Source organism: Parus major, chromosome 12, assembly GCF_001522545.3.
Source record: "Parus major isolate Abel chromosome 12, Parus_major1.1, whole genome shotgun sequence".
NCBI lineage: Eukaryota > Metazoa > Chordata > Aves > Passeriformes > Paridae > Parus > Parus major.
In genome coordinates, this window is record NC_031781.1 from 15,105,876 (window position 1) to 15,120,671 (window position 14,796).

The 14,796-nt window shown below is 37.1% G+C and overlaps 1 protein-coding gene across 2 annotated transcripts in view; it reads right to left on the bottom strand.

The window, feature by feature from the left end:
- The window catches only part of SUCLG2 (succinate-CoA ligase GDP-forming subunit beta), a 109,789-nt gene that overhangs the window by 49,171 nt on the left and 45,822 nt on the right, over nt 1-14,796 (bottom strand). The window contains exons 3-7 of one of the 2 annotated variants that reach the window (XM_015641104.3): nt 10,553-10,652; nt 10,334-10,424; nt 4,167-4,319; nt 3,142-3,231; nt 660-756 (exon numbers count right to left, since the gene is read on the bottom strand). In XM_015641104.3, coding sequence (XP_015496590.1) covers nt 660-756; nt 3,142-3,231; nt 4,167-4,319; nt 10,334-10,424; nt 10,553-10,652 — 531 coding nt within the window. The remainder of the gene's footprint in view (nt 1-659; nt 757-3,141; nt 3,232-4,166; nt 4,320-10,333; nt 10,425-10,552; nt 10,653-14,796) is intronic. The other variant, XM_015641105.3, reaches the window with a different exon arrangement.

Here is a 14,796-nt window from a genome sequence, read left to right on the forward strand (position 1 = left end):
TTCCTCCCCTCTTCACCTTTGTCCAAGTTACTTGGACAAAAATGACAAAAGGAAAAAAGGGTTTCAGCTGGAACACCAGCCATTATAATGAGGTGAAAGCTAATTCAGTTCCTTACTTTCACCCTACACCTCCTCAGCCCTGTAGTTATGGTGCACAGAGCTCAATGACCCTTTTCCTTCCCAAAGGATGTAGCCAAGTGTCTCCTTCAGCTGAGATTTGTCCTGTGCTCTAGTAGACTGCAGAGTCATGCACTTTAAAATTTAAATTACCCATATGAATGCAAACAAAAGAACAAGTTTCTTTCCATACAATCTCAGTAATTCTAACAGCATTAACACACACACACACAAAAACCCCCAAAAACCCACAAAACGAAATCAAGAAAACCCCAACTTTGTACATGAGCAGAAGAGCAGAAAATGTTGCTGTCCCTCACCAAGCAGAACATGTAGAAGCCAATGCTTCCAGTACTTGGATGGAACAACAAAAGGTATTGAAATATCAAATCTGCCAAGGGAATATTTATGAATGTTGTTTAAATTACACTACAAAATGAAATTAATGCAAAGCTACTGCTACATCCTCCTATGCAATTTAATTTATAGTTTGCATAAATAAAGAATTATAATGCATTCATTTGTTTCCTTCAATTTCTTACCTTGCCCTTCTGGAGTTTCACCAAAGGGATTGACTTCAACCTGAGTGGCATCAATTTTCAAGAAAAGATTATACAGCTTCTTAATTTGATCTGCTGCCTAAATGTGATCAAATGATTTACAATCACCACACAGAAAAATAAAAGTTCATAGTTTCAAGGCAAAAAAAGGTAAACCATTATCCATTATTTTTAATGTATTACATTGCACATTAATTCTAGATAATTACTGCTTTTATTTCTGTTTTTTAACCATATTCATATAGTCTCTTACACTGTTATAGTGTAGCATTATGATACTGTGTAACATTTAGTAAATGTGCATTTAAAGACTACATGAACTGGAGATTTTCTACAAAATAGACAGTGCAATTACTATGACAAGTTTAATTTGGAAAGTGTCTGTTAGGCACCAGCATAATGAAGTATTCTCTGGTACACTGAGATCTGAGCTGCATTCATGTTAATCAGTCTAAAGTCAGAAACCACAAAGTAGTTTGTGCACTCTGGTGACTTCAGAAAAAATATGTTTCTCCTTCCTGTATCAGTTTGAAATATTTTCTTGAAGAACTTATGTCTGAAGCATGCTTGTTTACTCATTACAAGATACTCCTGCTTGCTCCCTATTACTCCTCACCACCTCTCTCCATGCCTGATTCCATGGCTGAAAGCACCACCACTGACTACTAATTTCCAAGGCTTTGTTCTTTTAAATTTTTTCCACTAATGGAACTACTTAATAACAGCAACATGAATGTGTATCAAAAAATCCCGTTGGTTCATTACACATTGTGAACCTATTAGCTGAAATAAGTTCGCAGATGAAGTGCACTAATAAAGAACCACTCAATATTTTCCCTCTCATTACTGATCAGCTAACTGAAGTACACAACCCAAAAATACTTGGGACCTCTCCTGATAAGTAAAATGAATTAGAGTAAAGAAAGCATAAGTCAGCTTTCCCCTACAAGGTCACTTATGGAAAAGAAAACATTACAACTGGAAACACTCATCCCCAATCCCAGTTTGCCCAGAGAGGCTGTGGAGTCCCCATTCCTGGAAGTGTTCAAGGCTAGGCTGGATGGGGCTTGACCTGATCTAGTGGAAGGTGCCCCTGCCCAGGGCAGGGTGGTTGAAACTGGATGGATGGGCTTTAAGGTCCCTTCCAACCTAAACTGCTCTGTGATAAGGTTGTTCAAAGAGACACAGTTGGGAAGCAGCACAAATTGCTTAGGAAGTATTCCCTGCTCAAGAGTTATCAGTTGAAGCATTCTCAGTGGGTCTGACTTAAAAAAAATATCAGTTGTAAATGTGCAGCAGCTTCCTTGGCACAAACCCTGAGGCTGACAAACCACCCCAAGAGCACAGGGTGAGGCTCTCAGCAGTGATTCTGGGGAGGCAGCCCCACCATGAACCCCACTGGGCCACCTGAAAAGCTGCTGTTGCCACAGTCCTCTGCTGCAATTGCACCAGAGCACCAGAATCACTTTCATTAAGGGCTGCTCCATCTTTCAGCACCTCTCTGAATCAGGCAGCTTAATGTCAACACTTCTCTTTCTCAGGGTCTGTAAGAACTGAGCCTCTTCAAGCAGAAAATCCCAGCCTAGAACTAGAGAATATATAAGTAAATACTAGGATTTGTCTGGATAAAAACGATGTCCCTATGCTTCAGTAAATTCCTTTTAGCTGACAGCATGAGGAAAGAAATGCATTCCTGCAGCATTATTTAAATGTGTTGTTTCAAAGTCCATACACATTTGCTGTTAATTATTAAGTACCAGAACTCTTCAAGAGCTGAAAAGTTCTACATAATCATTCCTCCTCATTAGATATACAGCTAAATCTTCAAATGTGTGTTAATCAACTTAATCATTATGCATTTGTTAATTGCATGTTAGGATAGAAAATAATTAAAACTGCTGAATTAAAAATAAAGGAGTTCTACAAAAATGACAGTTTGATACTACAGAAAAACACAGGCCAGCTTAAATGAGCTCTCTTCTCTCCAAAGTGATGCATAAAGGCAAATATATATACTCCAAATATATAATACATATAGAAAAGAAATACTGAAAATAAAATATGCCGGTAGCCTTTTGTTTTTGAGTTGAATAAAAAAATTTAAAAGGTTTCAATCACAAAGCCAGATACACTTTTATTTCTCCCTATATTATGAGCAAATTTTCAGAAACAGCTCTACCCATGCCATTCACAGAGTGGAATTCCAAGGAAAACAAAGGAATGGTGGAACAACATGTTGCCATTGAGTGCTCCAAGGACTAGGGACTCTCACTTTAAAACTATAAGGAACTTACTCAGAATGCTAAAGCCTAATGACAATTACATTGGTGCAGTTTAGTATTTAGGATGTGAAAATGATGCTGATTTAATGGACACTTGGCCTTTCCTGCCTATTGGAAAACATTTAACATAGGGCTGGGCTGAAAAGCCTTCAGCCCAAGCCCAGGCAGTGGAGTCAAGTTACCTGCTGCTGCAAAGATCCTTGGAAGCCCAAATTTTTTGCCATTTGCAATGCCTGATGATCCTTCACACCTTCAAAAATATCTATTTCCTCCTGCAACAGTAAATGTGTAAATATAACTAAATAGTCAATCTGAATGGAGGTTTATAACTTCAAAAGGAAAACACTTAGTATACATGTGCAAATTAGTAATTAAAGCCTGGCTGTTTGCCAAGGCTCCCCCAGACTGAGGCTATAGCAGCTGCCTATAGGGGATGTTATAATTACCACACTGACTATGAAACAGTCCTTCCAAAAAATATATAATTCTTCAGGGTGGCACACTGACAAGTCAATGTGACACCAGCTTTCACTTTTAATTACTGTACAGATGGCATTGATGAATATTTAGTCTGTTAATTTTTATGACATATTCTGGAATATTTTCAAGGCAATGAGTGTCACTGCCCAGTAAAACTGTGAAGTTTATATAATTTTTAAATGCACATTAAATATTTTTACAATTTTCTGAATAATTATACTTGATTGTATCAATTATTTTCTCAGCTGAATAGCTTATCTAGTCATTATCTTGCCACACTAACTTAAAAAATACTTCAGTGTAGTCATCATTAAGAAAGTAATTACAACAGTTGTATTTCAGATGCAAAAGTCTTGCAGGTACAAAAAAATAATTAACAACTCTGTCAATTAGAGAAAAACATCCACAGAAACAATAAGAATATTGGCACCAACCCACTTGTGAAAAAGCTGTGTACCTTCATGAAAGTGAAACTCACTCATAAAATGTTCTAGATCTGAAGTTTAACATATCACATAACAGCCAGATTTAAGACCTTTTTCTAACTGAAAAATTCTAGTAAAATCAGATGTTAAATATGCTTCATTTACTAGATGACAGGTATGATCCTGTATTTGATGAAACTCTATTTTTACGGTTCTTCCTGTCTCCTGTCTATATGGAAGGAAAAATGGAACAAGAAAGGGGAAAAAAGGAAAACTGTTATTGCAAAACATTATTTCAGTACCTTAAAGATAAGTTCTGGGCTAGTTACTGCAACTTCTTCGATGTCCACACCACCCTGAGGACTGCCAACCATGACAGGTCCATTGCAGGCTCTGTCCATCAGAATTGCAAAGTATGTTTCCCTTAAAATATCCAGTGCTTCTGCAACCATCACCTAAAAATGGATAGAGGGAAGAGAAGACAACATCAATGGTTCTGACTGGTCCTTCTGCTTTGCCTTAAAATGCCACAGTTTGATGCTTGCTATCCTGAAAATAAATGTTGGTTTCACTGCTCTTACTGCAGTTCCACAGCCCTGTGACCTTTTTTCCAAGGTTTTTCCAAGGACCTTTTCTCCTTAAGTAAGAGCCTCTTCTAATGCTGCTCTTCTCACTGGGGCATGCAGTGAGCAATGCAAACCAGGAACACCTCGGGGTTGGGGTTTTTCCAAGAGCTGCTGCTGTGTCCATACTGCAGACCTCTGTATTACCATTTTATCCCAATCATTTGGGATAATTCTTGATTATCAAGACAATAATTCTTTTCCCCAGAAAGACTTGGGTCACAAAGAACTCAGTGTGCAGATCACACTGATAAAAGGACTGCCACATTGGCTTTTGGATGCAGTGCTGTTCCTCACCAGCAAACCCTCAGGCTTAAGTTCTTTCCCATATTCTCACCAAAGGCCACTCAATCCTTTTAATCTGCACTGAATTCCTGCCCTGCCCAAGTATTTCTTAAGAAAATGGGTTTACAGGTAATTCTGCCATCCAGGTTTTTATATTCAATTTAGAGAGTCGAGCAGGTATGTGTCCTTCAGATACTGGCACAATCTAGAAACACAGATATTTATTTTCTCAAAAGCTACTACTTTCTCGTTATTACTATAAGCTACAGAGGCATTTTTTGTACCAGTATCTGACAGACACCACAACACAAAACAGAGAGATGATTCAAATCCCATCTTTGGAATGTACAAGCACCACATTGGAAACTGGCCCATATAAACTCTTTGCTACAGTTTTTTCCCCCCTCCCAAAAACAAGACCAGGTCCTTTCCATTTTAGCATTACAATAACTGTACCTGCCTCCTCACCTGAAATGTCCATTTTTGCAATAGTTTAACAGTAACTATAGAAGTGATTTCAGAGACCGAGGAGTTTTACACTTGCAAAGGACTCACAAAACTGTTTTGCTATAAGAATACTAAATTTCCCAAAATATTCTTAATTTTAGGAAAAAATCTGCATATGAACATCAGTAATTGTTGCCTGTGATCATAAAAGATGCCACAATCAAAGCTGCAAAGACTGTAGTTCTGCTCTGCACTACAGTCTTGCTTTTCAGTCTGAAAGTGAAGCAGCCACCTCTGCAATTTAATTAGCATTACATTCCTCCTTAAAACAGCTACATCTTTCAGTAAAAGAGGTAGAAATCAGGAAAATCACTTCCCAAGTATTAATATAATTAAGAAGGATTAAGTGGCAACATCCTTCTAACATGGTCTGTTTATGAAGTGACAGTTTTGAACCATGACTGCAGACAGTGATCATCACTGAATATACCACAATGAGAAATTCATCCTCTCAGTCAGCAGATCCAAGAGGCATTTTTATACCTGCAGCCTTAAAACTCTGCCTACCTGGCACAAGGTGCTCCATCAAAAGAGTGCTCCTGGGGTTTTCATAGTTCAAGGACTATAAACAAGAAAGATGCACTATACTTTCACCCAAGTTGCATTTTTGACAGTCTATTCCAGAGTACATAAGAAAGAATGTAGGGACTTTCTGCCAGGCAGTAGGTATTAGAGAAGAGGAAAAAAAAATAACTGTAAGAAACAAGGAATCAAATAAAGACATCAGTGCTCAGAGTTGAAGGAAAGATGAAATTTCTCTATGGTCTTTTTTTGACTTGGAAGAAATTTGCTTTATAGTAATTTTGTTTCCTTCTACTTTTACCTCACTTTATTCACACAACATTGGGGGATATAAAGGAATAGTTCAAATAAGCTGTTCAAAAGGAAAGTAAAGAAAGCTGGGGTGAAGGAGAGAAGCAAAATGCAGAAAACTACTGTACTACTTAAAAGCATCTGCCTATTTTAATCTACTACAGAGGGATGCTAAAAGACAACTTCAGAGACATAGCTTGGCTACCTGCCAAGATTTATCAAATTAACAAGCAAGGGTAGGGAAAGCATCCTTGATTTGCTGCTATTTTTACCTGCATCCATGTTTTCACCTTCTTACATATCCTGCATCAATGTATCTGAAAAATGTGCATCAGTTGCTTTAGACACAAGTCAGATAAAACCAACTGGTCCTACTGGATCTTATCAGAGCTGTTGTTTCCACAGAGATCAGGGTCAGGGCCAGATTTAGGATGGGAATACACTCAACAAGTTTTGAGGAATACACTTGCAGGCACAGCAGGTGGAACTAACATTATTAAATCAGGTATCTTCAACTGTGACTTCCAACCGGAGTGATTGTCCTCACCATTGCTAATTAACAATGTTATAATCATCAGATACTTCTGTCTTAATTCACAAAACTACTGAGAGTCTATTTTGCAGTAGGCAACCTTAGAGCAAAAACTGTCAGATTGTGAAGTATCTCTAATTTCTCCCAACAAAATAACTTTCCTTCATCCTCCTGGTTTGATGCAGAGCAAAGCCAGGGCAATTGGTGTTCCAGATCTTTAAATATCATTTAAGTCTACCTATCACTCACATGCCAGAACTAATGCAAACACCTTGATGAACAGTTAAGAATAGTGAAATTGAATCTACAGACTGTTGACTCTTCTCACATTTTCCCTGTTTAGCTTTTGATAAAGAATATGACACATCATTATCAGTTTACCATATCATATTTATATTTAAAATGTCCTGGGGAAAAAATCAGTTTTCATTAAAACTTCCTGACAACTTCAAGCTTTCCCTCTCTGTAACAAATCGTTACCTAAAAGTTTAAGTCACACATCTAATGCCATGAGGGTAACAGTAACAGCTTTTTTTAAACAGAATCAAATATGCAAAATGTTCATTCTGTTATTGCTTGGAGAGAAAACACAGGTAGTGAATTCTCAGGTTGTCATGATAAGAGAAGACTGTCATCACAGACAGCCAGGCTCTCCAAATTCCAAACTGCCATAAGAGGGTTTTATGTAAACTCACAAAACAGGTTCCAAGTTATAAGGGAATTGAAGAGATTGCTATTAATTTGAGAAACATCAATCTGAAGAGGCACAAACACACTTTAAATTCTGTAGTAGGTGCACAAGCTGAGAAAGCAAGCTGAAATCACCATTTTCTGTTTCATAATTATTCTAATTGTAGAAAATTTCTACCTTTTATACTTTCCTTACATGCCAAAGGTGCATGACTTCCACTCCCTGACTTGACACTAGCTCATTGATTGCCTCACAAAAAGTGACATAATAACTGTTTCTCCTTCTGAAAAATGCTTATTACTTTTTTAAAACATAGGAGTATTTTAAACCACTCAAACTTTCCAGAACACCGAAAAGTTTAAAAAGCACAAATCCTAAAAACATGCCTTTTCTTCCTGAAATTCAGTTTTCCTTAAGTACAAGTAGAACACAAACTCTTCCATACATGCAGAGAGAAAGCATGTGCCTTGAAATAGAAAAAAAAATGCAGCAATTTGCTCCCATCTTAGCAAGCCCAAAGAGTCTGCCTGGAATTTTCAGTGCATTAGTTCCCATGCATTAAATGATACCTCAGACATAGCCACATTTATATGTTTAATAATATTATGGTAGTTTGGCCCTTGATTAAAATGTCAGTATTTGATTTTTTAGTCCTGACACCACAAACCTGAGCCCTCAGCTCCTCTAACTACTTTAAAGATTCCAATGTGAGCTAACTTTGTAAATGAGAAATTCTTTTAAAAAAAACATAATTCTGATGGGAAATACTTTTTTTATGAACTAGTGTGTAACTTTAAACATGCTTTCTTCACTATCTAATAAGTGTAACATTGGGCAAACTGCTACAAAATGAATTAATTTAAAGCAGGGTATATGTTCTTACCATTAATTACTAAGAATCAAGAACTCAATACCAAAAAATATAAAACATACTAGTTAAAAGCCAACATACTTTGAAAAGCCAACTCTATAATCAGAAGAAAAGTCCATGACAGCAAATGATCAGCTTCTCCCAAGGAAAAACATCACACTGGTTTATCATGCATCAACATTAAAATACCAGTTTCCCTGGAACTCTATAGCAAAGGAAAAATACAGTCTCTCAAGGCTGTAGACAATCCTGTTCCACCAAAATAAATATCTAAAGTTCAGCAGTGCAAACTTCACCTTAAGCTTCACCTCTGCCCCATCTGCTTAGTCCTGCCCACTGTTCATTCACACAAACAACTTGTGGAGGGGGAGAAAGGAACTACAAGTTAAATATTCTATTCTATTCAATGTGCTACATGGCACAAAAATCATCCTAATATTAGTCCTTTAAATAACCCATGTCAAAAAACCCCCAACACCCATACATTTCTTCCATTTCTATCAATTTCAAACAAAATTAGAAGTTTCTTTTTCAGAACTGAATCTGTCAACGATGAACAGGCTTGCACTCTGACAAAAAAAGTAGAATTTCTGTATGGATATATTCAAGGCAGGCCAAGTAGGGCAAAAAAGAATAAAAACAAAGAACTTATAAAAGAAAGCTGCTTTTACAATGCTAATTTTCCCCAGCAGAATTCCTTAATATGGACAAGGTATATCCTTTCTTATATCCTTAGTATTACCAGGATCTCCAACAGAAATGCCTTAATGGTAATACTGAGTCTCCTATCTTAATAGCTAGTATTTCTTGTTAAGAGCAACCCTGAGCAGTGATGGTAATCTGCTCTCCTTGCTCCCCAAGAGAAGAACTGCCTGAACACCTTCCTCCAGCCCTCATTAGACAGGATCTTTCCAGACAGGTGTTCCTTCCCCTTCTGTGCTAATACTCCAAGCTGTTCACAAGATATTAAATGGGAACTGCAGTTCCTTCAGCTCATGCCAAATTATTTCCTGGCACAGATGCAATGTGGCTCTTGACTGCTTTACCTGTATGAGGATTCTTGCTCAGTCAAACAAAGCAAGAGATAAAAACAGATAAAGCAGATAGGCAATTGCCAGGATTTCCTGGCTCACAGAATTTTACTCATTTGAAGGAGAATCTTGCTGAATCTTTGCTTTTCTTATTTAGGCCAATACAGAGCGAATCTTTCATGCTGAAGGGAATCTGCCTTGCAGAAAGCACCATCATTGGAAAAAGAACTCCCAGGTTCATTTGGTACCTCAACCACTACCACGAATATATTTTAGTCTGAATCTGCAACAAGTAGAAGAAATCTACTGTTCAGACACTTCAATTGAGAAAAAAAAACCCATACAAACCTTTCCTCATACAAACCTTTCAATACTTAAAGGGGCTTACAATAAAGACGGGAACAAACTTTTAAGTAGGGCTTGTTGCAATAAGTCATGGTGATTCTAAACTAAAGAAGACAGATTTTGACTACACATAAGAAAGATTTGTTTCCTACAGGGGGGATGGTGAGGCACTGGCACAGGGTGTCCAGAGCAGTGGTGGATGCCCCATCCCTGGAAACATTCAAGACCAGGTTGGATGGGGCTCTGAACTGCCTGATCTGGTTGAAGATTCCCCTGTTCATTACAGGGGGTTGGACTGAAGGAATTTTAAACATCCCTTATAACTAAAACCATTCTGTGATTCTTCTGTCATTCTATTAAGACTTGCCCAGACCTGAGGGTGACTGAAATACAGATAATATTATTACTAAAGGGACCCATGTATCTACTGCTTTCTGTAAGCAGAATGTCAATAAGCATGTACAGCTAATGCTCTAATGCAATTATATCACCATTTAGTATGTATTTGATGAAAGATGAGCCTATGGCAAAGGATTCCTTTCAATATACATTGCAGAAATCAATTTATTTTTCCATCAGTGGGTATGCCAAAATTGATGAACAAAATATATACACAAACTAATGAAATAACTCCTTTTTTTTATCAATTAGATGTAATCAATCAGAAACTGGAGAAGGATTGAAAAAAAAATCTGTGTCGTACATCCCAGCTTATTAATGCAAAATTGTGGCTGAAGATAGTTTTCAACTTACAAGAGGCCAAAATCTTACCTTTTTAACTGTCACACCATCCTTTGGAGTTTGCTTGGTTGACAGATTGTACCCAATCATCTGTTTAGCAAGCTGTTCAACAGTCTTAGGGCTACAAACAAAGGAAAAATGTTAGTTTACTGAAAAATATTAAAAGAAATAGTCCATAGCTATTGTAAACAGCCTAAATATTATACAAGGAAAAAAATTTTAATGGTTTTTTCAATTGAAAGTTCTTACTCTTTAGTTAGATGAACTCCTCCTTTCAATCCACTATTGAAAATACCTTTCCCTCTCCCTCCAGCCAGAATCTGTGCCTTCAGAACAATTTCCTTTGCCTCTGTAAAACAAAAACACATTGCAATTCTGTGGTTTGTCAATTATTGAGCTTGTTAATATGAGATCAAAAAGCATTTCCAGATTGGACTCATTAACAAGAAGTTGTTTATAACTAGTAAGCAATAAAACAAGAGTAAATTCATCATTTCTATAAAGCAACCTTGCAAAAAAAAAAAAAAGAATTGCCTAAGGAAGTTAAGGGATACACAGCTTATTAGAAGGATAAATAAGTCATTGCAGAGATCAGAACCATGCTATTAATGCTACATGGCCTGCCCAACAATCCACACAACCTGCCCAGCTCCATGGCTGACACACTGGCATGGTTTTTAGACATAAACCAGATCATATTTTGTCTTGAATGCACAACAAAACAATGCTCATCAAGAGAAATAAATTCCATTCCTTGCTCTGAACAAAATCCCTATCTCCAAAGGGCAGGTGAGTGCAGAGCAAGGGCAGGAGCTGTGAAAATATTTCATCTGTCTGTGAGGCATCACTTGGATCTTTGGCAATTTGAGGATAACAGTCTCTTAGTAACACAAAAGTACAGCAAGACACAGACAAAAACAATTGCACCATGTCCTACATTCCAAACAAAAGCAATCCTGACATCCTTACAGAACCAAACAGGGGGGAAAATGGGAAAAGAAAACAAACTCAAACCAAACCATCACTCATCATCTCTGCAGCTCCAGATCACAGTGACTTCCTGAAGCACAAACACCTCTCAGGTGCCTTGGAGATGTTTATTAACACCAACCACTGTCACTCTGCACATTTGTCATAACTGTGCTGGGTGCTTTGCAAAGTCTGAGATCCCAATGTTAACAGATCATGAAGTGTGCCTAGAAAAGGCTCATTGTTACCCTCTCCTGCAGTCTGTGGAAATCTCTGAGTTCAGTGGATTAGGATTCAGTTTGGGATTAGGTCACACCTTGGACAATAATATTTTATCTAAGTATCAAGAAAACATGAGAATTTGTTGTTAAATTGACAAATTTACTGTTTAATTGGCATAGAGGATACAGGTACTTTAATTCAAACACACACAGGCTTTCTAGGCTGTAAAAACATTTCACAGATTATTAAATATAAGTTTAGAAGTGCAGCAATTTTTGATGCAGGCAAGCTCTGACACAGCATCATTTCAAAGTGCCTGCATAATAAATTTCAGCAGCTACAAAAGAAAAAAAGTTGAACCTTAGAATAGAATAAATATTATGAAACAAATATTCTATTTAACACAGGTATTGAACTTTAACACAGTAGTAGTAGTAGTAGCAGTTACTATTACTATTTCTATTATTATTACTATTATTAATTAGTTTTAATATAATACTGTACTAAGAAATGCTTAATTTCCAAGCTGCTTGAGGCTAAAATCTCTCCATGTGTTTATTCATTCAGTAACATTTGACATATATCACTCTGAACTTTAAAAGCATTCTCCTTGAAAATATTTCATGCATTGCAATGTATTCATGTTCTGGGCTCCCTATTACTCATGCCACTGCAGGGCAGATAACAAGGAAATTTAAATGCAACAAAAAGTTTTGTATCAAATGTTTCCTAAGCACACAAATTAAGATGAATTAAAACTATAAATCACTTTTCAACCTGCAGAAGCAAACTCTAAAAATCACAGTAGCTGCTGTGATAAAGAATCCAATGTGGTATATTGGATTGGTTAATAGATGCTGTAAGCATTTAATTAAATCAATTTTAGCTTCCAACCATCACTGACAATGTGAGCTTTGATTGTCAGTGATGGGTGGTATCAGTTCTGGGAGTGATCATCACCCTCATTCCCAACCACCACGTTCCACGAGCACCAATTATCTCCACTGGGCTCCAATAAATGCAGGTAGAGAAAGGAATTAATGTGTACATTTTTATAATCCCCTAGAGGACTATCAAGGCAATACAGTAACTTCAGAAAAAAAACTATCAAACCCATAAACAGACACAAAAGTGAGCACAGCCATGTAAAGATTTAACCTGAAGAACTGTTCAGTGCAGCAGCTCAGCAGAGCAGGTTCTTCATGCCCTGCAGGAAACCCACAGGAAGCAATTTAATGCCATAATTATTTTCACAAACTCTGTAAAATGAAATAAACCATCCAGATCTCATTTTACAGTAACTAGGCTTGATCATTCCATTACCAATCATTACCAAATTGATTCACTACCTAATGTCACCATCTTATTTAGAGTTGATTTGTAGAAATGCTCACACAAAGTTTTTGTTTGTTCTGTCCTGAATTCCCAAATTATGTTATGAAAGACCACGCTAAAGCAAAAATGTAGGATTAGCTAGAATATTTGAAGTAATTCACCTTCACCAGTAGGTTTAAGAAAAACAAAGAGATAAAAAAAGGTACCTAAAGTCATTATTAAACCCATTAAAACCAGAAACATGTAACTAATTTGTATTAATACTCTTCCAAACTGTTCTAGTAACCAGGAAAAAAAATGTTTAAGCAGGACTTTGTAGTTACACATAAAGGATTTAAAGAAAACTTATCACAAACAACATGCCTTTATCATAAAGTACAGTGCAACATTTTCAACAGCATTAAGGTTTCAACCAACTTCTGTGTATGGCCACTGACTGACCAGCCTTGTGTAAATTAAAATACAAAAAAACCCACAAAAACTCCAAAGAAAACCAAATAACAAACCAGTCTGCTTCTTAAGTGCGCATATGTGGATTTTTAGTCACGGATTTATAATTTTCTTTATCATTAGAAACAATAGAAAAAACCCAACAGCTTTTAAGTGTCACTAATTTAGCAACCAATAGCTGCAAACTGCTCCATGCAGATTAATAACACATTGCTGGTAACAGCATGTGTTCTTAACTAATTATAACCTGAATACATTAATATCACAGACTGAGCAGTTCTTGTATTTGCCTTTTTTACATTAAGCTACAGAAAACGAGAGAGGTGCAGGTGAGGTGTTAGAGATAGGTTTAAATGCTGGACCTGGCAGCATTAGGTTAAATGGCTGGACTTGATGATCTTGGAGATCATTTCCAAGCAAAGTGATTCCATGATTTCTAAAGGATCCTTTAAAAAAATGGAACCAAAATACAGCTGATGCCTAAATCAGATGCCAATAAATAAGCAAGACCTTTACCCCTAAGAAGACTACTCAGAATTCAAAATTTCATAACTGTGTCTGGCTCTGTGTTTCTAAAAAACTTTAACCACAGGAAAAAAGCCTTAAGTACTTATTTTTCTATAATAAATTCAGATGTTTCAGCAGGGCAGAACAGAACACTGAGGGACAAACAGTCTGTACATTGCATCCAACAAGACCTCTCCTTCCCTCAGCCAGCACTGTGAATACAAACAGCAGTGATATTCCTTGCAATTGGAATAAGCTCAGTGCTATAATGAAAGCCTATTTAAAATCAATAAAATCAGTCCTGCTTTTGGGAGCTATGATTACTCTGGTCCACTGGTACTGCTTGCAGCAAAAATGAACAGCTTGTTCTCAGCCCACTGCTGTGTATATTTAACTACTGAATTCTTGATCGTGAAACAATATACAGAGTTCTGCTGGTTATATGCTATGCTAATTTATTACCTGTGAACAACTTTCCACTATTATTGATACGACTGTGTGGCTGCAAATTAGGCATGCTAACAATTACATTAAAATGTGCTGTAGCTTATTAAAAATAAACTGCTGTAAAGAACACACGATGTACAGCTGCATGGGAACAGGTCTCACACGCTCCCCTGTTTATGAACAAAAGGCTTTCTGCCAGAGAGAACTCAGGACTACCTTGGCAAGACCTCCCACACTACAGAATTAGAGCTTGGGACAAAGGGAGGAGGTCTCACATGAATTTCTAATCAAATTTCTGCCTCACCAGGGGACTTTCAGTGGTCTGGCTTCTCTGTCCAAGGGCTCTGTATAAATTAATTACTGTCTGTGCCTTCTTTAAAAATGCAGAACCCGTTCCACTATGCCATCAGTGTATTTTTACCCCAGTGTAAGGCAGCTGAGCACAGAAGGGTTCACTGCAAGCCCGACTCCAATGTAAATAAATGTAAATACTGCAGCAGCAGCAAAGTGTCCCTGATCTCTCTCAGGATGAGTTTAGCACACATAGCAAAGCAGCTGAGAGC